The following is a 25,112-nucleotide window of genomic DNA, read 5'->3' as shown; positions in this document are numbered from 1 at the left end:
AAAAATCCATTTATTCTACATATAACGTAGCTGTATACATGAATATAATTTCTTAGGTTCAAGGAAAATTACCCTCTAGAAATTCACACCCCGACTAATTACCAGTGGAACAAATAACCCCCAAGGACAATTATCTCCAGAAAATTACCCCAAGGATATGTGTGCAGTGTATGTGCTTTCCAGCAGGACTGAGTTAATTTGTTATAATTTAATTGATTTAAAATCCTCATTATATACACAATTCCAATGCACTACATAATTATTGGTTCGTAAGAACCAATGACAATATGTGTAAATTACTATTCGCTTTGTAACTCTGAATTTTAGTTCGTAAGAACCAATGACAATATGTGTAAATTACTATTCGCTTGGTTACTAAGATCATTCTTCCCTTATTCGTCTGTTTTGTATTGTTTGTTACTTTGTTTACGTTTCTGTGCACTCGATTTATAAAAACGTATTACAAAAATGCTGGACATTTTGCTGTTGATGTTTTTTTATTAGTTGATCCATGGACCTAGTAGGTCCATGGTTGGTTGTATCTGTCACACTGTTCTCTATTCGATAAAAGGACAGTACATGGCCTTCCACTCAAGCATTCACTTAATTGATTAGTAAAATATGAATTATATATGAGAATATCCGCTGGTTACGAAAGGTGTTGTTTATCTATTAATCTTATTTCAATCTTTTTCATACAGGGTGGCCCTTTCAATGTCAAGTTTTGACTTTCCAATGGGACCTGTCTGTACAATTACAAAACCTAAAAACGTTACATATAGAACATGATAAGACACAAACATTTAAAACAAGGAATATAAAAATAATATAAAAATAAATGGATATACTATAAATATGTATACAAATTAATTGATAAAAGTTGAATTTCAGAAGGTATTTATAATAGTTAGCTTTTTACATCGCCTCTTGAATGATAGGGAGGATAATGTACGTAGATCGGGTGATGGGGTGTTCCACAGGAGGTATCCTCAGTAGTGAAGGGATCTTTTGAAATAAAAAGTTCTAGGTTATTTTTCAATGAAGAGGGGGGAGTGTGTCGCAGGTCTCGAGTATTATAAAATGGAAACCTTTCTAGGAATAATAATTGGTTTCGGATACAAAGGAATGAGACCATTTCAGTTTGTATAAGTATCTGGACAAGTTTGGTATCACTTGACTCTTTGACGAACTGATTGCCAAGCAAATTCAGATGACTTCCAATTCTGATTTTTGTAACTAACATAATTATTTGAAATTCAGGTAGTATCTCGTTTGTGTGTGAAAATCAGTAAACATTAAAATAAAATGCTGGTCACAGAAACCTTGAAAGTGGAAAAAATACCTTTGACTTTGTAATGTTATGTTTCGTTAATACAGATATATATGAAGATATATATGATTTAAATTATATTTCATAAGACGATGATAATTTAAAACGTTATTATTTAAGCGATTTAATTCATTCATTGAACACAGTACTATACATGTATACCATAAAAACAAATAAGTTTCATATTATTGTTGATATCGTTGGTACTGTACTCTGTATTATACTTGCATTACTGTTTAATTTGCCAGCTATATACGGTATATACAGTGCGTCCCAGAAAATAACGAAATCTAGAATTATCGATGTTTTTATCATAACTTAGTCACATTTGAAAATAATAAATGACACATATTTGGAAAGCTTAGATCCTCCTCTTTCATTTTGAGTGATTAAAAGCAATTTGAAGAGAGGAAACCAAAAAGTAATTTGGCGGGCGGTATCTGAATTTCAAAGACAAAATCATTTTCAAGAAAGTTGAGTTTGTACCCTTTCATGTGACACCTCAATCAGGTAAATTAAGCAAGGAATGACAAAGATCTGTTTGTTTAAATTAGCGCTTGTATTTCCATAATTTTATCAAACAAATTCGTTTTCACTAGCTGCCGGAGCAACAGGCAAAATGGACAAAAGACTTAACTCCATTTCGTTGACAATCAGCCATGCATGAAGTCTTTCGTCTACGGCTAATTGTCAACGAAAGGGAGTTAAGTCTTTTGTTAATTTCGTTTGTTGCTCCGGCAGGAAGCCAGTGAAAACGAATTCGTTTTAATACAATTATGGAAATGCAAGCACTACTTTAACCAAACAGAACTTTGTTATTCCAAGCTCATTTTCCTGATTGAGGTGTCATATGAAAGCGCAGAAACTCAATTTTCTAGAAATAGCATTTTCTCTTTGAAATTCAGATATCGCCCGCCAAATGACTTTTTGGTTTCCTCTCTTCAAATTGCTTTTAATCACTCATGCGTCAAATATGCATTATATAAGTTGCATCAGATGAAGGAGGAGGATCCAAGCTTTCCAGATATGTGTCATTTATCAATTATAGTTGTGCTTAAGTTATGATAAAACATCGATAATTCTCGGTTTCGTTTTTTCTGGGACGCACTGTATATATAATACTCCCTCACTCTCACTTTCTCACTCCCCCTCCCTTTCTTTCTCTCTCTCTCTCTCTCTCTCTCTCTCTCTCTCACTCTCCCTCTCTCTCTCTCTCTCTCTTTCTCTCTCAATGTCTCAATATCATCGCGTGCCTCTGGGCAACAGTGAAGTATTTCACTTTTGCGAACCCTGGCCATAGGTAACAATATTTTTCCTCTTCTCCTCGCTTCTCATTTCCTTCTCTTTCTCTATTATTTGATATATTATCTCTCTCTCTCTCTCTCTCTCTCTCTCTAATCTCAATAGATCAATATCATGGTCAATACAGCTGCAGAAGGAAAATAATAATCATTATTAGAGGCTATAATATTGAACGCTTCACAAGTGTTTGTATGAGTTCAGTTATATACTTTTATTTAACGAGTCTTCAAAAATTCAGTATAAAATTAGATTTTAATAATTCGTCAGCATTTTCATGCACCTTTCACTGGCTTTCAGTCTCTTGTATCTGAATTGTATGACATTATTGTAGTCTCTGGTAATATATGCTTATGTCCAAGGAAAGACATTGGTGACTATTATTAGTATATTTACACAGGCAATATTTTAAAAACAAATTCTACACCTCGGCGACTTCATTGATCGCGATCTCGACCACTTAAGGTGGTGAAGATGTCGTTACGCTTTCCGTCGTTGGATGCTCCTTCTCCTCACTTTCATTCTCACCCCAACGTCCTCGGTTACCATAGGGCCGACGTTGGCCATCACGCCTGGGAGATCCTTCCTCGGTTCCGTTGCGTCTGCCGAAGGGACGGTCTCCGAAAGGCTTTCTACCGAAGGGGTTGAACCGGAAGGGCCTCATCTCAAACATTGGTCTGTCCTGATCTCCATCTCCGGTCTTGTTGTGATGACGGTGGGGGTGATCTCCTGTCTCATTGTGACCTTGGTGACCTTCTGTGTGGTTGCGATGATGATGCTGGTGGTGGCGGCCATGGTGGCGAGGGTGAGGACGGCCATCCTCATCGCTGCTTTCGTTGCGCTGACCGAACGGTTGTTCCTCTGGTCGGTCCTGAGGAGGACCTTGACGGTGACCATGATGACCACGTCTAGGACCATCAAACTGACCGGACCCTCCTAGACCATCACCAATTTGTTGGGCAGCATCAGTTTCTTCTTCTCCATCACCACGCCTGCCTCCTTGGCCGAAGAAAGGTCTCCCTCCAGCACCATCTGGTCTGGAGCCACCAAATCGAGGTCCGTCGAATCTCCTACCACCCATCGGACCGCCATTTTGTCTGCGTCCATCCATTTGTGGGGCACCAGATTCAGGTCCATCGAACCTCCTTCCACCATCTTGCCTAGGACTACCCGTCTGCATTCCACCAGGCCTTCCTCCAAAGCCACCTTGTCCTCTCTCTGTGCCATTCTCCTTTCCTCGTCGTTCATTGAAATCTCTTCGTGCGTGAGCTGTTGGGATAATGAAATAGTCGAATTTATTAATAAAATTAATCACATTCTGCATTATTATCTTTAGCTCTACATTGGTTTATGCTAGGAGATTTGTCTTCTTCGATGTCTGGTCCCGTTATGTTTAACTCTACCAGAATGCATGCATGCGGTTGGATATTCAAAACGCCTAATTTTAACCGAATTGAATTTGAAAACCAGATTGTAAAGTACCATGAAACATTTTTTTCATTAAAAAAACCAGAATGCTGCAGGCCGCAGAATAAATGTTATTTTTTATTGTGTCACAAACAAGTTAGAAACACATATTATAATAAATCAAAATAACAATATACTTATGTGAGTAATTTTGTTGGCTCAATATACCACTTATGAAGGAATACCGAGTAATAATTTGATTTCTTACCCGAGATAGCAAGAGCAGCCACAATGGCAACGATCAGTGTCACTTTCACCATGATAGTAATAGGTCTCTCCGATGCTATAGCTTTCTATAGGTTCGTAGCATTCTATAAGAGAACGAGCTCCAAACTGAACAACTATCTGTTGGATCACTGAATTTATAGGCTTTCTACCATAGCTTGAAATCACTTTCGTACCAGACCGTGTCAGGAATTACCAGGTATACCCTGTTCCAGTTGATCATTGTTTTTATTTTGTTGTTGCTGTTTTTTCGATGTCAAACCTCGTTAATATTTGTAACCTTTTTGTACCAGGACGTATAACCAATTACATCATCTTTGGATATCCGGTAGAGCCAAGTATTGGGTGACACTGATATCGGGTAGTCACCCTTGGAATTTTCAAGGAAGCAACGGTCAACGATATTCTCTCTCTATCTCTCTCTCTCTCTCTCTTTCTCTCTCTCTCTCTCTCTCCCTCTCATCCGCTTTCTAAACAAAATTACATTGATTCGAAAGCCATTAAGAAAGTTGTCAAAAAAATCTGGGCAATCATTATAACAATCATAATCATCCCCATTATCATCATCATAATTAATGTATTGGTTATATAGATTAAGCTATGATAATGATTTTGAACATGAATGTGATATTTCGAATCTTTTAGAAATAGAAACAGGGGATAAAGTGAATGTTTTTGTTATGAAAGTGAAAGATTACTATCGTTTGTTATTAAGTCAAGAGAACCAAATTTCATTTATTTTTGGAATTCCTTTTTAGATTGAGATAATGACTTTGTTTGGAAGGATGTATTTTCATTTAATTAAAGCAAATTCGTAATAATAAAGTTAAACAATTTAATTTCAAGATGATTCACAGGTTTGTTGCCTCAAAAGAAAACTTATATTAATGGCAAGTTGTGAATAATTTATGCAACTCTTGTGGACAAGTTGACTCAACTTTTCACTTTATGTTATATTGTAAGGATGTGACTTTGTTTTGGAAAGTAATATGTAATTAATTTGGTAATTTGATAAATTATGCGCAATATGCAAATTTATAAGTGTTAAGTTAAAAAGGTTGTTAATGGTTCTGTTTATTACCCAAAGACTTTTTTAAAGTTTAAGTCGTTGCTAAGAGTGCAGCGTTTAGACAAATAAAAATGCAATAATCTTCTCGCTCGGGAGCTATGTCCCTCGCATAATATTCTTCAAAGTGTACAGTAAATATTCTTGAAAAGTGAAGTGTGAAAAAGATATATTGCTTGTTTTTATATTTTGTTAATACAACAAAACTTCAAAAACCTGCGGTGGGAGGGGGGGGGGTAGTCACTTCCGTCACCTTCACCCCTCTCGTTCACTATGCTCCCTCGCCCTGGCGTAATGATGGGGGGGGGGGGGGATTGGGGGTAGTTGCCCCTTAATAAAGTTCAAACTTGATTTTTTTCTAACTCGATACCAGTGATTTACAAATGTTTCTGAAATGGCATGGTTTTCCCTAATAAATGCCTAAAAACCCTGAGCTGAGCCCACGCCAATTTAAGCTCCACTTGCTTCGCTCGCTTTGCTCTACCTGATCGAAGCCCCCCCCCCATACTTTGAAAAACGTTCCGCAGGGCCTGCATGTACCATGTAAGAGTGGGGTTGCGGATTTTCTCCCCCCCCCCCCCCCCGCAAAAAAAAAAAAAAAAAAAAAAAACGTTTTTGATCATTATACGCCGCCGTCCCTCGCATTTCGTCCCCCCCGGTCATGAAAAGAAATCGCCGCCCCTGGCAATCACCCTAGGAATTTGTGAGGTAGCTAACGGTCATCGGTTTCTCTCTCTCTTTCTCTGCCTGCCTGTCTCTCTCTCTCTCTCTCCTCTCCTTTTATCTGAAAATTGCATGGATTCGAAAGCCATTTAACAAAGTTATCAAAGAATCTAGGCATTAAAAACATTATTAAAACAATCATTACCATTACCATTATCATCATCATTATCATCATCACTACTAATCTCATTATCTTTTTCTCCTTCATCATGCAGGCATCATCATCATCAGAGGCGGCCCTCCTGGGGGCGGGGGTGGGCATAGTGCCCCCCCCCCCACTTTTTCAAGTATCCCAAAAGTGCCCCTTTTTACATACGAAAAGTCCCCCTTGAACCTCGTAAGAAGTGCCCCTTCTACTTTGAAAAGTGCCCCTATTCCATTATAAACATGCCCCTCTCCCTTTCCACCTCAGATAAGTGCCCCTTTTTGGACACGTGCCCCTTTTCCTTCGACAGTTTTTCCTGTTTCCCTTTGCAATTATTGTCAATTTTTCCATTCTCATAAGTGCCTTTATTAACCTCAAGTAAGTGCCCCGTTTCAGGTACGAGAAATGCCCCTTTTCACTTTTGATTAAACGCTCTCTCGCATTTATAAATGATATAAATATGTTACTTATCAAAGGTCATTTCAGTCTTCTGTTATGAAAATGTGCTTATAACCCCATCAGAATTTGTTCTTCTTCTTTATAAGATGTAATTTTTCGCACTGCGACCTCACACCCAACTGCAAAGTACAATACTTAAGCAATATACTGTATAATGTATACAGAGAAACAAATATCGAAATCATCCCTGATAATGTAATCACAATGTAGGGGTATATACCAATGTCTAAAAATTGTGTATATTTTTGCTTTGAGATTTCCCATTGTAGGGGTGCCCTTTTTTTCTCTAGAAAGTGCCCCTTTTTGTTGGTGCCCCCCCCCCCCCAACTTTGTAAATCACTCGGCCGCCCCTGATCATCATCATCATCATCATCAATGCAATCGATTCATATAGATGGTCATTATTCGAGGGATTTCTTTTCAAAATTTATTTCGTTTTTATTTGATTTCATAACTCGGAGCAAGAGGAATTTCGTAACACAACATTGCAGCTCATATTTTGTACGTAATAGGCCAACTGTTATGGAAATTTTGCGAACAAATGGAAAGTTACAAATGTTTTGATATGACGTTTTAAAACTAGATTTAAACAAAGGTAACTTCATTCTTTCTATTTCGGAAATTAAAAAAGTAATTCAGGACATCCGTTGAATCAGCCCCTATAGCTCGTATCATGTGATACCAGTTACAATTACAATAATTGCTTGTTTATATCCACATTCAAAAGTTAAGCTAATGGTATATAATGCAATATGAATGAATTGTAATTGCGTTCCTTGAAAATTATTTCGTCTCCCACAATTACAATTTGATATGTTACATACCTTTGCTCTTTGGCAGGTAGTCTGTTTGAGTGTTTGACTATATTGGACAAAACATTTCTGTGTCAGAACAGCATTTAGTTTTTGTTTTCCAGTATCAAATTTATTATTTTGAATATCTATTTATCAAAGGGTCGTGATGAATAAACCTCTGGGGTAGCGAGCCTTCGGAAAACTGAAAAATCAATAATACTTTTTACATGGACGGTATATGTAAATCTAGCAAGAGCCTAGCATTTGCCTTTCCCTTGGCTAATTGCCTAAACCAGCGTTTTTCAATCGATGTACTGCAAGACATCTCTAAGGTGCCACGAAAGAATTTAAATAATATATACAATTACAAAATAAATATATTGGAATTACGTCGATTTCTTGAAAATCTTAACAACCACAAATGTTTGTCTTCTTTCCATATGATGTAATATAGCTTTATTTCATTTTATCCGAAAATGATTAAATAATAGAGTTTTATCTGTTGTGCTTGTTAGTTTGATTCACTTTCAAATGTTCTTTTAATGAATTAAATAAAATAAAATTGTAATCATATCCTTAACTGTAATAATGCAGTATCTTGACCAGCCACATTTGATTTTTTTATAGATATATATCATTTCTGGCAGTTTATGCACTAGTAACAATTCTTATTACCAATTTTAATTTGAAGTATATTTACAGTACTCTTGTTTGGACACTCATGATTATTGTTATTCATATAAATATACTTTTTCGGCAGTACTATTCTATCGTTATTTTTTTAGATATTTATCTTGATTATTTCATATTTTGATGTACCATTATCATTTTTATGTTAATTCGATGTATTTACATTGTTTCATACGGCCCCAATGGAAATCAGACTTGTAACTTTTGGGGCTTTTTTAACCGTGTATAAATAAAGATATCAAACTTAAGTATGTCATCTCATGAAAATAGCATTTTACTGGACAGAAAATTGTCTTTCTTCCTTGGTCACTTTGCTCCTTCGCAACACTTAGAAACATGATGATTTCTGGCAGCAAAGTGCCTCCATATTTGAGCATTGAGGTGCCCGAGTAGCCTATTTGATACCACGCTCGTTCTCTTCACTCGCTCGCAACATTTAAAAACTGGATAATTCTGGGCAATGAGATGCCCGAATTCCCTCATATTCGTGCTTCGAATTGGCCACACGTAATGATTTTTGTAATTATGTATTCGGCAGCGAGGTGCCTGCACGCTTAATTCTATATTTTATTTAGTGGGTTGACTATAAAGTCAATTATTATCATATTAAAAAGAGTTATTTTATTTTTTGCTCGCTCGCTCGCAAAATATAAAAACAAATGAGCTCATGTGTACAGTGATGGAGCAGGACGAGTGTCAGAGTGATGTTAAATGAATATTCTGTAAATTAATTTGGGATTAGGGTGATGCGAAACCTTGTTTTTTTTTTTAAAGGGTGCCTTGACTTTAAAAAAAAAGTTGAAAAACTTTGGCCTAAACCTTGATCTAATTCAATGAACTAAAATTTCTTACAAAAAGAAGCAAAACTTTGTGTTCTTGCTGGAAATGGCCTCCCCAGACAAGAAATTAGTCGAGTAAATGGGGAGGCATGGGAATCGACGGGACACCTCCTCCGCCAATCGAAAGCCAAAACATTATTTTTTAAATTAAAGAGTTGAAGAAGAAGAAGAGAAAAAAAAGGAAACAAAAACAGGAGGTAACAGAATTTAGATAGAAAAGGAGTAGCAGAGCTGAAGAAGAACAAGACAGGAACTGCTTAACCCTTACCACAACCTCGGAGATACTTAAGTAGTAATATATAGCAGTAGTAGTAGTAGCAGTAGCAGCGGCAATATAATAGTAGTAGTAGTAGTATAAAAGCGTAGTAGCAGTAGTAGTAGTAGTATTAGCAGGCGCGCCGGAAGCAGTTTGGGATGGGGGGGGGGGGGAAACATTCCAGGGGGCTCACATTCTAGGGGCAGTGACGTAGTGAGAAAAAAGTTCGGAAGGGGGGGGGGTAGACGAAAAATCTGCATCACCACCAGTCTTACACGTTACATGCAGGTCCCGCGGAACGTTTTTCAAAGTGGAGTATTATCGATCAGGTAGAGCGTAAATTGGCGTGGGGTCCAGGGCATGAGCCTCGGCAGGGGGTCAAGGGGCTGAGCCCCCGGAAGCTCAGGGGTTTTAGGTATTTAATTACGGTCAGATAAGCATCCAGGGGCCCTCTGTAAGTCAATTAACTTGATCCAAGGGGGGAGAGCCCCAAGAAGCTCAGAGGTTTAAATATATAACTACAGTCAGATGAGCATCCAGGGGCCATCTTAGGGCCCTTGGTGTGGTCCAGGGGGCAGAGCCCCGGAAGCTCAGGGGTTTTAGGTATTTAATTACGGTCAAATGAGCATCCAGGGCCCGCCTTAGGGCCCTTGGTGTGGTCCAGGGGGCAGAGCCCCCGGAAGCTCAGGGGTTTTAGGTATTTAATTAAGGTCAGATGAGCATCCAGGGGCCCGTCTTAGGTCCCTTGGTGGGGTTCGGGGGCGGAGCCCCCGTAAGCTCTGGGGTTTTAAGCATTTAATTACGGTCAGATGAGCATGTTTTATACCTTATTTGTGACATTGGCAGGTCACTTATTTTTTCTCCGTCTTTCTTTCTTTTTCTCTTTAACATACTTTTTTTCAAAAAGGAGAGGGGTGGGGTGCCCGAGCCCAGCCACTTTGCAGACCATGACATAAAGGCTTCTAAATAAGCGTATTTCGCCTGACTGTAATTTTGGAATTTCTTATTTTCCAACAAACGCATAAAAAGGTATGACTTACAAAAAACAAAAACAAAAAATGCCGGAAAATCATGTCACAACATCAACATTTGTAAATCACTTGTTTCGAATAAGAAATACATCACCCCCCCCCCCCCATCAGTACACCAGCGTTCAGGGGCTCATGTCTTCTCGCCCCTATAACAAAAAAACGGACACGCTTTCCCATTCTCGCACAATATGTCCACGATATGCGCGTATCGCTATTATAGAGACCTCGATTGATAAATACCATATAGGTGGCATGCGCAATGTTTATGAAATTTAATTCCTGTGAACTTTCCTTTTTCTTTGAATGGAATTGTATATGTGATTTAATTCAGGTTTTTATTATTGTTACGTTCTTTTGGATTGAAAATACAAACCATGTTTACTCCTTTACTGTATTTAGGGGTTTTTTTTGGAGGGGGGGGGGGCGTTTTTTTTTTTTTGGGGGGGGGGGGGCAAAAATGCGTTTTGCCCCCCCCCCCACATTTTTGACTGGGGGGGGGCAACTGCCCCCCCCCCCACTTCCGGCGCCTATGAGTAGTAGTAGTAGTAATAGTAGTAGTAGTATAAAAGCCTAGTAGTAGTAGTAGTAGTAGTAGTAGTAGTAGTAGTGGAAATTGAAGTGGTGGTAGGCTCAGTAGTATAGTACTACAACTATATACTACTGCTAGTATTACTATCTCTTTCTGTTTTCATACACCTCCCCCCCCCCGTCCTCTCTCTGTGTCTCTTTCTCTCTTTATATTTATAATCTCTATTTATCTATCTTCTTCTTCTCTCTTTCTCTCTCCCTCTACCTTTTCTATTTGTTTGACCCCCCCCCCCTCTCTCTCTCTCTTGCTCTCTCTTTCTTTCTCTCTCATTCCCATCTTTCTCTGTCTGTCTCCCTCTGCCTTTCTCTCTATCTATCTCTCTTTTCTCTCTTCAATCAATCAATATCGTGATCAATCCAGCTGCATAAAGAAAATATTAGGGGCTTTAATATAGAACCCTTCACAAGTATTTGTATGATTTCAGTTGTATATTTTATTTAACAAGACTTCGAAAATTCAGTACAAAATTAGATTTTGATAATTTATCAAAATTTCATTCACCTTTCACTGGCTTCCAGTTTCTTGTATCTGGATTTTTTAGACAAAATTCTGTTGTAGGCTCTGGTACTAAAGATATGCATTCTGTCCAATGAAAGACATTGGTGACTATATTAGTATATTAACACAAGCAATTTTTGTTTAAACAAATTCTATACCTCGGCGACCACATTGATGTCTTCTTCATTGACTGCGATCTCGACCACTTAAGGTGGTGAAGATGTCGTTACGCTTTCCGTCGTTGGATGCTCCTTCTCCTCACTTTCATTCTCACCCCAACGTCCTCGGTTACCATAGGGCCGACGTTGGCCATCACGCCTGGGAGATCCTTCTTCGGTTCCGTTGCGTCTGTCGAAGGGACGGTCTCCGAAAGGCTTTCTACCGAAGGGGTTGAACCGGAAGGGCCTCATCTCAAACATTGGTCTGTCCTGATCTCCATCTCCGGTCTTGTTGTGATGACGGTGGGGGTGATCTCCTGTCTCATTGTGACCTTGGTGACCTTCTGTGTGGTTGCGATGATGATGCTGGTGGTGGCGGCCATGGTGGCGAGGGTGAGGACGGCCATCCTCATCGCTGCTTTCGTTGCGCTGACCGAACGGTTGTTCCTCTGGTCGGTCCTGAGGAGGACCTTGACGGTGACCATGATGTCCACGTCCATGACCATCAAACTGACCGCGCCCTCCTAGACCATCACCAATTTGTTGGGCAGCATCAGTTTCTTCTTCTCCATCACCACGCCTGCCTCCTTGGCCGAAGAAAGGTCTCCCTCCAGCACCATCTGGTCTGGAGCCACCAAATCGAGGTCCGTCGAATCTCCTACCACCCATCGGACCGCCATTTTGTCTGCGTCCTTCCATTTGTGGGGCACCAGATTCAGGTCCATCGAACCTCCTTCCACCCATTGGTCCACCATCTTGCCTAGGACCACCCATCTGCATTCCACCAGGCCTTCCTCCAAAGCCACCTTGTCCTCTCTCTGTGTCATTCTCCTTTCCTCGTCGTTCATTGAAATCTCTTTGTGCGTGAGCTGTTGGGATAATGAAATAGTCGAATTTATTAATAAAATTAATCACATTCTGCATTATTATCTTTAGCTCTACATTGGTTTATGCTAGGAGATTTGTCTTCTTCGATGTCTGGTCCCGTTATGTTTAACTCTACCAGAATGCATGCATGCGGTTGGATATTCAAAACGCCTAATTCTAAACGAATTGAATATGAAAACCAGATTGTAAAGAACCATGAAACATTTTTTTCATAAAAAAAAAACAGAATGCTGCAGGCCGAAGAATAAATGTTATTTTTATTGTGTTACAAACAAGTTAGAAACACCTTTTATAATAAATCAAAATAATAATATACTACTGTGAGTCATTTGTTGGCTTAATATTTAACACTTATGAAGGAATACCGAGTAATAATTTGATTTCTTACCCGAGATAGCAAGAGCAGCCACAATGGCAACGATCAGTGTCACTTTCACCTCCATGTTTGTAAGGTATCTCCGATGCTACAAGCTTTCTCTAGATTCGTAGCCTTCTATAAGAGAACGAGCTCCAAACTGATCAACTATCTGCTGGATCACTGAATTTATAGGCTTTCTACCAAAGATTGAAATCACTTTCGTACCAGACCGTGTCAGGAATTATCAGGTTTACCCTGGTCTAGTTTTTTCCGTTTATTTTTCGTTTTTTTTCTCTTTTTTTTCTTTCTTCAATATCAATGTTGATATGTTTAACCTTTATCCTATACTTAGACTTAGCAACCACTGTTTTGGAGAGTGTTGTACCAGTACGTAAAAACAATTACATCATCTTCGGATATCCGGTAGAGCCATGTATTGGGTGGCACTGATGTCGTGGTGTAGTACAGTAGGAAGCACCGGTAACTGGTCTCTTTCTCTCTCTCTCTCTCTCTCTCTCTCTCTCTCTCTCTTTTGTACCCCCCTATCCTTCTATCTGAAAAATTGCATGGATTCGAAAGCCATTTAACAAAGTTTAAAAAAAGGTCATTTGGCGGACGGTTTCTGAATTTCAAAGAGAAAATCACATTTCTAGAAAGTTTAGTTTCTGCCCTTTCACATGACACATCAGTCAGGAAAAGTGAGCTAGGAATAACAAAGTTCTGTTTGTTTAAAGTAGTGCCTGCATTTTCATAATTTTATCAAACGAATTCGTTTTCATTGGCTGCCTGCCGTAGCAACAAGCAGAACTGACAAAAGATTTAACTCCGTTTCGTTGACAATCAACCATGCATGAAGTCTTTCGTCTACGGCTGATTGTCAACGAAACGGAGTTTTAGTCTTTTGTTAATTCCGTTTGTTGCTACGGCGGGCAGCTGAAATGTGCATTAAATGAGTTGCATCAAATGAAAGAGGAGGATCTAAGCTTTCCAAATATGTGTCATTTATTAATTATAAATGTGACTAAGTTATGATAAAACATCAATAACTCTCGGTTTCGTATTTTTCTGGGACGCACTGTATTGCTCCTGCTACCACTTCTACTGACGCTAGATTACTACTATAAAAACTACTATTTCTTAACTATCTCTTTTTCTACCTTAAGTGTCCTGGAAATGAAATTCAAATTAACAAGGCAACCGTCGGGTAGTTTCCTTTTTCGTCATCTTAGAGCTCTCTCTCTCTCTCCCCTTTTCTATCGAAATAATTTTACTTTGTGTTTTGTAAATTTATTTGTTTATTTGTTGTTGCTTTTTGCTTTCGGTTGGGCGGGGGACGTGTCCCAATGCCTCCCTTTTTCTACGTCGCTTATTGCTTGTCTGGGGAAGCCATTTCCAGCAAGAACACGTCAAGCTTTTGCTTTAGTTCGTTGAATTAGCCCAATACATGTATTTAGGCAATTAGCCAAGCGAAAGGCAAATGCTAGTCTCTTGCTAGATTTACATATACCGTCCAGGTACGAAATACAATGGATTTTCCGTTTTTTAAAGGCTCTCTTACCCGGATGTAATGCGCGAGACCAGTGGCGTTATGAGCAAAAGCGTTTGGGAGGGGGCAGAAGAAAAAAAATCCGCGTCACCACCACTCTTATAATGTCCCATGCATGCCCCGCGGAACGTTGGGGAGGGGGGGGGTCTAAAGTATCAATGATCAGGTAGAGCGTAGCGAGCCCCCTTAATCTCAGGGGTTTAGGCTTTAAATTACAGTCAAATGAGCATTCAGGGGCCCGCCTAAGGGCCCTAAGTGGGGTCCAGGGGCAGAGCCCCCGGAAGTTCAGGGGTTTTAGGCATTTAATTACGGTCAGATGAGCATCCAGGGGGCGTAACCCCCGCAAGCTCAGGGGTTTTATAGGTATTTAAGGTCAGATGAGCATATTTTGATACCTCATTTATGAAACTGGAAGGGTTGTGAATATCAGTATAGTAGGGAAACTTTAGTAAGTAGGATAGAGTTTGTGCACGAATTGGATCTCTATTTCCACTCTAGGCCTCTGCCCTTTACGTGTATATTGATATCGAAATGTCAAATATAATTCTGGCAAATATATAAATGTTGTAGTGACTCCTTACCGAAAAGAGCAAGCGGATTAATATTCATTTTTGTAGCACTGATCTTTTTCTATAACTCTTCACTTTGTAAACAAACAGTGTAAACTGACATGGTGACAACGGATTACAGATTTTCTTCAATATTTACTTGTACATTTTGAAGGATATTATAAGAGGGAGAATAGAGACCGAGCGAGATGATTTTTGCATTTTGATTAGTCTAAACGCTGCACACTTGAGCCCCCAGAGCCTAGAAGTGTGTTGCAGTATTGGCAGTCAGTATTTCCCATATACATTTTGTTTTGGTGTGCACTTTTTCAAATTTTCTGGGGGGGGGGGGACGATCCCCCTAAAAATATTAAAGAGGGACGTGTCCCCCCGTCCCCCTGGGATCGCCACCCCTGCCTATACCATTAGGTTAACTTCAGAATGTGGATATAAACATGCAATTATTGTAATTGTAACCGGGGTATGACCTGATACGAACTATATGAGCTGATTCAACGGATGTCCTGAAGGACTTTTTAATTTCCGAAATAGAAAGAATGAAGTGACCTTTTTCTAGATCTAGTTTTACTACGTCATATGAAATCGTTTTCAACTTTCCATTTGTTCGCAGTATCACCATATAACAGTAGGCCTATTTAGTAGAAATATGAGCTTCAATGTTGTGTTATGAAATTCCTCTTGCTTCGAGTTATGAAATCATAAAAAAGGAATAATCATTTGGAAAAAAAATCACTTGAATATAATTAATCGATTGCGTTGATGATGATGATGATGCCTGCACGATGAAGGATAAAAAGATAATAACACTAGTGATGATAATGAAAATGATGATTAGAAAATTGATGATGATTGTTTTGATGATGTTGTTATTGCCTAGATTCTTTGATAACTTTGTTAAATGGCTTTCGAATCAATGCAATTTTTCAGATAGAAGGATCGGGGGAGAGAGGGAGAAGGAGAGATAGAGAGAGATAGAGAGAGAGATACTCAGACGGACAGACAGGCAGGCAGACAGACAGAGAAAGAGGGAGAGAAACCGATGACCGTTAGCTCCCTCGCAAACTCAAAGGGTGACTACTGTACTACGCCGCGACATCGGTGTCACCCAATACATGGCTCTACCGGATATCCGAAGATGAAGTGATTGGTTTTGGTACTAGTACGTACAACGCACTCTCCAAATTAGTGGTTGATAAAAGGTTAAAGATATTAACAAAGTATGAAAATAAAGATAAAAAGGGGGGAGATCAACTGGACCAGGGTATCCCTGGTAATTCCTGACACGGTCTGGTACGAAAGTGATTTCAATCTATGATAGAAAGCCTATAAATTCAGTGATCCAGCAGATAGTTATTCAGTTTGGAGCTCGTTCTCTCTTAGAAGGCAACGAATCTAGAGAAAGCTATAGCATCGGAGAGACCTATTACTAACATGGTGAAAGTGACACTGATCGTTGCCATTGTGGCTGCTCTTGCTATCTCAGGTAAGAAATCAAATTATTACTCGGTATTACTTGATAAGTGCTAAATATAGAGCCAACGAATAGCTCACAGAAGTATATATGATTATTTCATATTTTATAATATGCATTTCTAAATTGTTCGTTACAAAATATAATTTATATTATTTCTTAAGCCTACACCAATCCGTTGGGCGAGTGGCAAAAGATAAGAATTATCTTTATATTCAATCTGGTTTTCAAGTTCAATTCAGTCAGAATTAGGCGTTTTGAATATCGAACCGATAGGGTTAAACACAAAGGGAAAAAACATCAAAGAAGGCGAGTTACCATTCTTATTTGTCACCTGCCATAACCCAATGTAGAGCTAAAGATAATAATGCAGAATGTGATCACTTAATTAATTCGATTTTTTCTTCATTATCCCCTACAGCTCACGCACAAAGAGATTACAATGAACTACGAGGAAATAAGAATGGCAGAGAGAGAGGACAAGGTCGCTTTGGAGGAAGGCCGGGTGGAATGCAGATGGGTGGATCGAGGCAAGATGGTGGACCAATGGGTGGAAGAAGGTTCGATGGACCTGACTCTGGTGCCCCACAAATGGATGGACGGAGACAAGATGGTGGACCAATGGGTGGAAGGAGGTTCGATGGACCTGGATTTGGTGCCCCGGAGATGGATGGACGGAGACAAAATGGCGGTCCGATGGGTGGAAGGAGATTCGACGGACCTGGATTTGGTGGCTCCAGACCAGATGGTGCTGGAGGAAGACCTTTCTTCGGCCAAGGAGGCAGGCGTGGTGATGGAGAAGAAGAAACTGATGCTGCCCAACAAATTGGTGATGGTCTAGGAGGGCGCGGTCAGTTTGATGGTCATGGACGTCGTCATCATGGTCACCGTCAAGGTCCACCTCAGGACCGACCAGAGGAACAACCGTTTGGTCAGCGCAACGAAAGCAGCGAGGAGGATGGCCGTCCTCACCCTCACCACCATCGCCACCATGGCCACCACCACCGTCATCATAACCACACAGAAGGTCACCAAGGTCATAATGAGACGGGAGATCAAGATCAGGACAAACTACATGATACAAGGCCCTTCCGGTACAACCACTTCGGTAGAAAGCCTTTCGGAGACCGTCCCTTCGGAAGACGCAACCATACAGAAGGTCACCAGGGTCATAATGAGACGGGAGACCACCCCCATCGTCATCACAACAAGACCAGAGATGGAGATCAGGACAGACCAATGTTCGAGATGAGGCCCTTCCGGTTCAACCCCTTCGGTAGAAAGCCTTTCGGAGGCCGTCCCTTCGACAGACGCAACGGAACCGAAGAAGGATCTCCCAGGCGTGATGGCCATCGTCGGCCCTATGGTAACCGAGGACGATGGGGTGAGAATGAAAGTGAGGAGAAGGAGCATCCAACGACGGAAAGCGTAACGACATCTTCACCACTTGAAGTGGTCGCAATCAATGAAGAAGACATCAATGTGGTCGCCGAGGTGTAGAATTTGTTTTTAAAATATTGCTTGTGTAAATATATTGATAATAGTCATCAATGTCTTTCCTTGGACAGAAATGCATATCTTACCAGAGACAGCAGCATGGATTGTGTCTAAAAATTCAGATACAAGAGACTGAAAGCCAGTGAAAGGTGCATGAAAATGCTGACGAATTATCAAACTCTTATTTATACTGAATTTTTGAAGACTTGTAAATAAATATATATAATTGAAATCGTACAAATACTTGTGAAGCGTTCAATATTAAAGCCCCTTATATTTTCACTATGCAGCTGTGATTGGTTGAAGAGGTAAAAGAGAGATAGATAGAGAGAAAGGCAGAGGGAGACAGACAGAGAAAGATGGGAGTAAGAGAGAAAAGAGAGAGAGAGAGGGAGAGAGAGAGAGAGAGAGAGAGAGAGAGAGGGGTGAAATAGATAGAAAAGGTAGAGAAAGCAAGGGACAGACAGAAATAAAGATGGATAGAGATAGATCACTGAGATAGAGAAAGGGGGAGAGAGAGAGAGACATACACAGAGAGAAACAAAGAGATAAAGAGATGGGAGTGAGAGAGAGAGAAAGACAGAGACAGAGACAGAGAGAGACAGACAGAGGGAGAAGATAGTATACAAATATTGACTGCTCATGAGGATGATGGTGGGAACTATCACTCCCAAGGTGGTGCTCACACCGGCCCCTCTATCACCCCGAGGCGAAGCCAGGGGGTGATAGAAGGGCCGGTGTGAACACCACCGAGGGAGTGGTAGTTCTCACCATCATCCGATTACAGAGCAGTCCATATTTGTTTTTTATATCCTGCATCAAACATTTATTTAATTTTTTTTAAATACCATTTAGAAAACAAAAATTTAGACCCCAAAAATATCAATTTTTATCTAAAAAGATTTGAAATATTTTGTTTTCATTAAATTAAGATTTGAAAAAGAAAAGAAAAAATTATATTAAAAAAAAAAAAAATTCCACATTTTTTTTCTAACTCCCAAATAGTACACTCATATACAGTAGTACTTTAATAGATGAAATGTTTCTGGTCACGTGACGAGCTCTCAACCAATCTGCTTTCTTGTTCTCTTTCCGCTCTGCGACTCCTTTTCTATCTAAAAACGGTTACCTCTGGGTTTTTGTGTTTTGTTTTGTTTGTTATAAAACAATGTTTTGGCTTTCGATTGGGCGGAGGATATGCCCGTGCCTCCCCATTTACTTGACTAATTGCTAGTCTGGGGAAGCCATTTCCAGCAAGAACACAAGCTTTTGTTTCTTCTTGTAAGAAATTATAGTTCATTGGATTAGATCAAGGTGAAGGCCAGCGTTTTTTTACCCTTTTTGTTTTAGTCAAGGCACCTTTTTAAGAAACAAAAAGGTTTCGCGTCACCCTAATTCCAAATTAATTTACAAAAGATTCATTTGATATCACTCTGACACTCGTCCCGCTCCATGACACTTTTAATACGATAAAAATTGACTTTATAGTCAACACACTAGATAAAATATAGAATTAAATGTCCAGGCACCTCGCTGCCGAATACATTGATACAAAACTCAATATGTGCAGTCAATTCGAAGCACGAATATGAGGAGATTCAGGCATCTCATTGCCCAGAATTATCCCTAAATGTTGCGAGCGGGTGAAGGGAACGAGCGTGGTAAAATTGAAGTTTTCATATAAAAGATATAACACATAATTATGTGGGCGCCTAACTGTCAAATAGAAGGCTATTCGGGCACCTCAATGCTCAAATATTAAGGCACTTCGTTGATAGAAATCATCATGTTTCTAAGTCTTGCGAAGGAGTGAAGCGAGTAAGGAAGAAAGACAATTTTCTATCCAGTAAATTGCTATTTCCTCATGAAATTACATACTGTACTTCAGTGGTCGTTAAGGTTTTCAAGAAATCGACGTTATTCCAAGAATTTTTTTTTAAATCTTATATATTCTTCAAATTCTTTTGTGGTACCCTAAAAATGTCTTGGGGCACATCGGTTGAAAAACGCTGGATTAGGCAATTAGCCTAGGAAAATGTAAAGGTAGGCTCTTGTTAGATTTACATATACCGTCCATGTCAAAAGAATTATTGATTTTCAGTTTTTCGAAGGCTCACTACCCCGGATGTTTATTTCTCACGACCCTTCGATAAATACATATTTAGACTAATAAATTCGGTACTGGAAAACAGAACAGAAATGCCGTTCTTACACAGAAATGTTGTTGCAAATTATAGTCAAACAGACTTCTTGTCAAAGAGTAAAGGTATGTAACAGAAAAGTTGTAATGGTGGGAGACGAAATAATTTTCAAGGAACGCAATTGCAATTCATTCATAATGCATTATATACCATTAGGTTAATTTCAGAATGTGGATATAATTATGTAATCATTGGAATTGTAACTAATATGAGTTGATACGAACGAGGGGCTGTTTCAAAGGATGTCCTAGATTACTTTTTAATTTCCGAATGATTATGATGATGATGATGGTGATGATAGTGATGATAATGGTAATGAAGATGATGATGATGATGATGATGATGGTGATGATTATGATTGGTATGATGATGAAGATGACAACTGTAAGATGACGGAGAAAATGATGACTAGAATATTGATGGTGATAATGATGATGATGATAATGGTAATGATAATGATTGTAATGATGATGTTGTTATTGCCTAGATTCTTTGATAACTTTTTAAAATGGCTTTCGAATCAATGCAATTTTTCAAATAGAAGGATAGGGGGAAAGGGGGAGAAAAAGAGAAAGAGAAAGAGAGAGAGAGAGAGAGAGAGAGAGAAATCGATGACCGTTGCTCCCTCAAAAACTCCAAGGGTGACTACTAATGTAATCCCCGACATCCCCGACATCTGTGTCGCCCAACACATGGCTCTACCGGATATCCGAAGATGAAGTAATTGGTTTTGGTACTAGTACGTACAACGCACTCTCCACATCAGTGGTTGATATAAGGTTCAAATTTTTTTAACAAAGTATAAAAATAAAGAAAAAAGGGGGGGGGATCAACTAGAACAGGGTATGCCTGGTAATTCCTGACACGGTCTGGTACGAAAGTGATTTTAATCTATGTTAGAAAGACTATATATTCAGTGATCCAGCAGATAGTTATTCAGTTTGGAGCTCGTTCTCTTATAGAAGGTTACGAATCAAGAGAAAGCTATAGCATCGGAGAGACCTATTACTAACATGGTGAAAGTGACACTGATCGTTGCCATTGTGGCTGCTCTTGCTATCTCGGGTAAGAAATCAAATTATTACTCGGTATTACTTGATAAGTGCTAAATATAGAGCCAACGAATAGCTCACAGAAGTATATATGATTATTTCATATTTTATAATATGCATTTCTAAATTGTTCGTTACACAAAATAATTTATATTATTTCTTAAGCCTACACCAATCCGTTGGTCGAATGGCAAAAGATAAGAATTATCTTTATGTTCAATCTGGTATTCAAGTTCAATTCAGTCAGAATTAGGCGTTTTGAATATCGAACCGATAGGGTTAAACATAAAGGGAAAAAACATCAAAGAAGGCGAGTTACCATTCTTATTTGTCACCTGCCATAACCCAATGTAGAGCTGAAGATAATAATGCAGAATGTGATCACTTAATTAATTCGATTTGTATTTTTCATTATCCCCTACAGCTCACGCACAAAGAGATTACAATGAACGACGAGGAAATGAGAATGGCAGAGAGAGAGGGCAAGGTCGCTTTGGAGGAAGGCCTGGTGGAATGCAGATGGGTGGATCTAGGCAAGATGGTGGACCAATGGGTGGAAAAAGGTTCGATGGACCTGACTCTGGTGCCCCACAAATGGATGGACGGAGACAAGATGGTGGACCAATGGGTGGAAGGAGGTTCGATGGACCTGGATTTGGTGCCCCGGAGATGGATGGACGGAGACAAAATGGCGGTCCGATGGGTGGAAGGAGATTCGACGGACCTGGATTTGGTGGCTCCAGACCAGTTGGTGCTGGAGGAAGACCTTTCTTCGGCCAAGGAGGCAGGCGTGGTGATGGAGAAGAAGAAACTGATGCTGCCCAACAAATTGGTGATGGTCTAGGAGGGCCCGGTCAGTTTGATGGTCCTGGACGTCGTCATCATGGTCACCGTCAAGGTCATCCTCAGGACCAAGCAGAGGAACAACCGTTTGGTCAGCGCAACAAAAGCAGCGAGGAGGATGGCCGTCCTCACCCTCACCACCATCGCGACCATGGCCACCACCACCGTCATCATAACCACACAGAAGGTCACCAAGGTCATAATGAGACGGGAGATCAAGATCAGGACAAACTACATGATACAAGGCCCTTCCGGTACAACCACTTCGGTAGAAAGCCTTTCGGAGACCGTCCCTTCGGCAGACGCAACCATACAGAAGGTCACCAGGGTCATAATGAGACGGGAGACCACCCCCATCGTCATCACAACAAGACCAGAGATGGAGATCAGGACAGACCAATGTTCGAGTCGAGGCCCTTCCGGTTCAACCCCTTCGGTAGAAAGCCTTTCGGAGACCGTCTCTTCGGCAGACGCAACGGAACCGAAGAAGGATCTTCCAGGCGTGATGGCCACCGTCGGCCCTATGGTAACCGAGGACGATGGGGTGAGAATGAAAGTGAGGAGAAGGAGCATCCAACGACGGAAAGCGTAACGACATCTTCACCACCTGAAGTGGTCGCAATCAATGAAGAAGACATCAATGTGGTCGCCGAGGTGTAGAATTTGTTTTTAAAATATTGCTTGTGTAAATATATTGATAATAGTCATCAATGTCTTTCCTTGGACAGAATGCATATCTTACCAGAGACAACAGCATGGATTGTGTCTAAAAATTCAGATACAAGAGACTGAAAGCCAGTGAAAGGTGCATAAAAATGCTGACGAATTATCAAACTCTTATTTATACTGAATTTTTGAAGACTTGTTAAATAAAATATATAATTGAAATCGTACAAATACTTGTGAAGCGTTCAATATTAAAGCCCCTTATATATTTTTATTATGCAGCTGGATTGATCACGATATTGATTGGTTGAAGAGGTAAAAGAGAGATAGATAGAGAGAAAGGCAGAGGGAGACAGACAGAGAAAGATGGGATTAAGAGAGAAGAGAGAGAGAGAGAGAGAGGGAGAGAGAGAGAGGGGGTGAAATAGATAGAAAAGGTAGAGAAAGCAAGGGACAGACAGAAATAGAGATAGATAGAGATAGATCACTGAGATAGAGAAAGGGGGAGAGAGAGAGAGACATACACAGAGAGAAACAAAGAGATAAAGAGATGGGAGTGAGAGAGAGAGAGAGAAAGACAGAGACAGAGACAGAGAGAGACAGACAGAGGGAGAAAATAGTATACAAATATTGACTGCTCATGAGGATGATGGTGGGAACTATCACTCCCAAGGTTGTGTTCACACCGGCCCCTCTATCACCCCGAGGCGAAGCCGAGGGGGTGATAGAAGGGCCGGTGTGAACACCACCGAGGGAATGGTATTTCTCACCATCATCCGATTACAGAGCAGTCCATATTTGTTTTTTATATCCTGCATCAAACATTTATTTATTTATTTTTTAAATACCATTTAGAAAACAAAAATTTAGACCCCAAAAATATCAATTTTTATCTAAAAAGATTTGAAATATTTTGTTTTCATTAAATTAAGATTTGAAAAAGAAAAGAAAAAATTATATTAAAAAAAAAAAAAAATCCACATTTTTTTTCTAACTCCCAAATAGTACACTCATATACAGTAGTACTTTAATAGATGAAATGTTTCTGGTCACGTGACGAGCTCTCAACCAATCTGCTTTCTCGTTCTCTTTCCGCTCTGCTACTCCTTTTCTATCTAAAAACGGTTACCTCTGGGTTTTTGTGTTTTGTTTTATTTGTTATAAAACAATGTTTTGGCTTTCGATTGGGCGGAGGATATGCCCCGTGCCTCCCCATTTACTTGACTAATTGCTAGTCTGGGGAAGCCATTTCCAGCAAGAACACAAGCTTTTGTTTCTTCTTGTAAGAAATTATAGTTCATTGGATTAGATCAACGTGAAGGCCAGCGTTTTTTTACCCTTTTTTTTTTAGTCAAGGCACCTTTTTAAGAAACAAAAAGGTTTCGCGTCACCCTAATCCAAATTAATATTCAGAAGATTCATCTTATATCACTCTGACACTCGTCCCGCTCCATCACACTTTTAATACGTTAAAAATTGACTTTATAGTCAACACACTAGATAAAATATAAAAATAAACGTGCAGGCACCTCGCTGCCGAATACATTGATACAAAACTCAATATGTGCAGTCAATTCGAAGCACGAATATGAGGAGATTCGGGCATCTCATTGCCCAGAATTATCCCTAAATGTTGCGAGCGAGTGAAGGGAACGAGCGTGGTAAAATTGAAATTTGTATATAAAAGATATATCACATAATTATGTGGGCGCCTAACTGTCAAATAGAAGGCTATTCGGGCACCTCAATGCTCAAATATTAAGGCACTTCGTTGATAGAAATCATCATGTTTCTAAGTCTTGCGAAGGAGTGAAGCGAGCAAGGAAGAAAGACAATTTTCTATCCAGTAAATTGCTATTTCCTCATGAAATTACATACTTCAGTGGTTGTTAAGGTTTTCAAGAAATCGACGTTATTCCAAGAATTAAAAAAAAAATCTTATATATTCTTCAAATTCTTTTGTGGTACCCTAAAAATGTCTTGGGGCACATCGGTTGAAAAACGCTGGATTAGGCAATAAGCCTAGGAAAATGTAAAGGGAGGCTCTTGCTAGATTTACATATACCGTCCTTATCAAAAGAATTATTGATTTTTCAGTTTTCCGAAGGCTCACTACCCCGGATGTTTATTTATCATGACCCTTCGATAAATACATATTTAGAATAATAAATTCGGTACTGAAAACAGAACAGAAATGCTGTTCTTACACAAAAATTTTGTAATTGTGGGAGACGAAATAATTTTCAAGGGACGCAATTGCAATTCATTCACAATGCATTATACACCATTAGGTTAACTTCAGAATGTGGATATAATTATGTAATTATTAGAATCGTAACTGATATGAGTTGATACGAACGAGGGGCTGTTTCAACGGATGTCCTGAATTACTTTTGAATTTCCGAATGATGATTATGATTATGATGATGATGATAATGATGATAATGGTAAT

At 39.5% G+C, this 25,112-nt stretch overlaps 4 protein-coding genes across 4 annotated transcripts; 2 read left to right on the top strand and 2 right to left on the bottom strand.

Moving 5' to 3' along the window:
- Positions 1-2,818: 2,818 nt before the first annotated feature.
- LOC115924835 (translation initiation factor IF-2-like) lies at positions 2,819-4,441 on the bottom strand. Its single transcript, XM_030987714.1, has 2 exons — positions 4,305-4,441; positions 2,819-3,898 (listed from the first exon to the last, which is right to left on the bottom strand). The coding sequence occupies exons 1-2, from the start codon at positions 4,354-4,356 to the stop codon at positions 3,090-3,092; spliced, it is 861 nt and encodes a 286-aa protein (XP_030843574.1). The 5' UTR covers positions 4,357-4,441; the 3' UTR covers positions 2,819-3,089.
- A 7,067-nt stretch (positions 4,442-11,508) lies between these two features.
- 185/333 (Sp185/333) lies at positions 11,509-12,921 on the bottom strand. The gene is given in 2 exon segments (NM_001079548.1): positions 11,509-12,438; positions 12,846-12,921. Coding segments are annotated over 2 exon segments (876 nt in total). The 5' UTR covers positions 12,901-12,921; the 3' UTR covers positions 11,509-11,617.
- A 3,271-nt stretch (positions 12,922-16,192) lies between these two features.
- Positions 16,193-17,965, top strand: LOC115917873 (serine/threonine-protein phosphatase 1 regulatory subunit 10-like). Its single transcript, XM_030987704.1, has 2 exons — positions 16,193-16,413; positions 16,823-17,965. The coding sequence occupies exons 1-2, from the start codon at positions 16,362-16,364 to the stop codon at positions 17,899-17,901; spliced, it is 1,131 nt and encodes a 376-aa protein (XP_030843564.1). The 5' UTR covers positions 16,193-16,361; the 3' UTR covers positions 17,902-17,965.
- Positions 17,966-21,058: 3,093 nt separating this feature from the next.
- On the top strand, positions 21,059-22,837 carry LOC115924820 (serine/threonine-protein phosphatase 1 regulatory subunit 10-like). The gene is made up of 2 exons (XM_030987685.1): positions 21,059-21,164; positions 21,576-22,837. Exons 1-2 carry the CDS (start codon positions 21,113-21,115, stop codon positions 22,652-22,654), a joined length of 1,131 nt encoding a protein of 376 aa, XP_030843545.1. The 5' UTR covers positions 21,059-21,112; the 3' UTR covers positions 22,655-22,837.
- The last annotated feature ends 2,275 nt before the right edge of the window (positions 22,838-25,112 follow it).

The sequence above is a fragment of the Strongylocentrotus purpuratus genome, unplaced genomic scaffold (assembly GCF_000002235.5).
Source record: "Strongylocentrotus purpuratus isolate Spur 01 unplaced genomic scaffold, Spur_5.0 spur5_contig_839, whole genome shotgun sequence".
In the NCBI taxonomy this organism is placed as follows: domain Eukaryota; kingdom Metazoa; phylum Echinodermata; class Echinoidea; order Camarodonta; family Strongylocentrotidae; genus Strongylocentrotus; species Strongylocentrotus purpuratus.
Note: the sequence above shows the minus strand (reverse complement) of the source record. Positions and strands in the feature narration are given on the sequence as shown.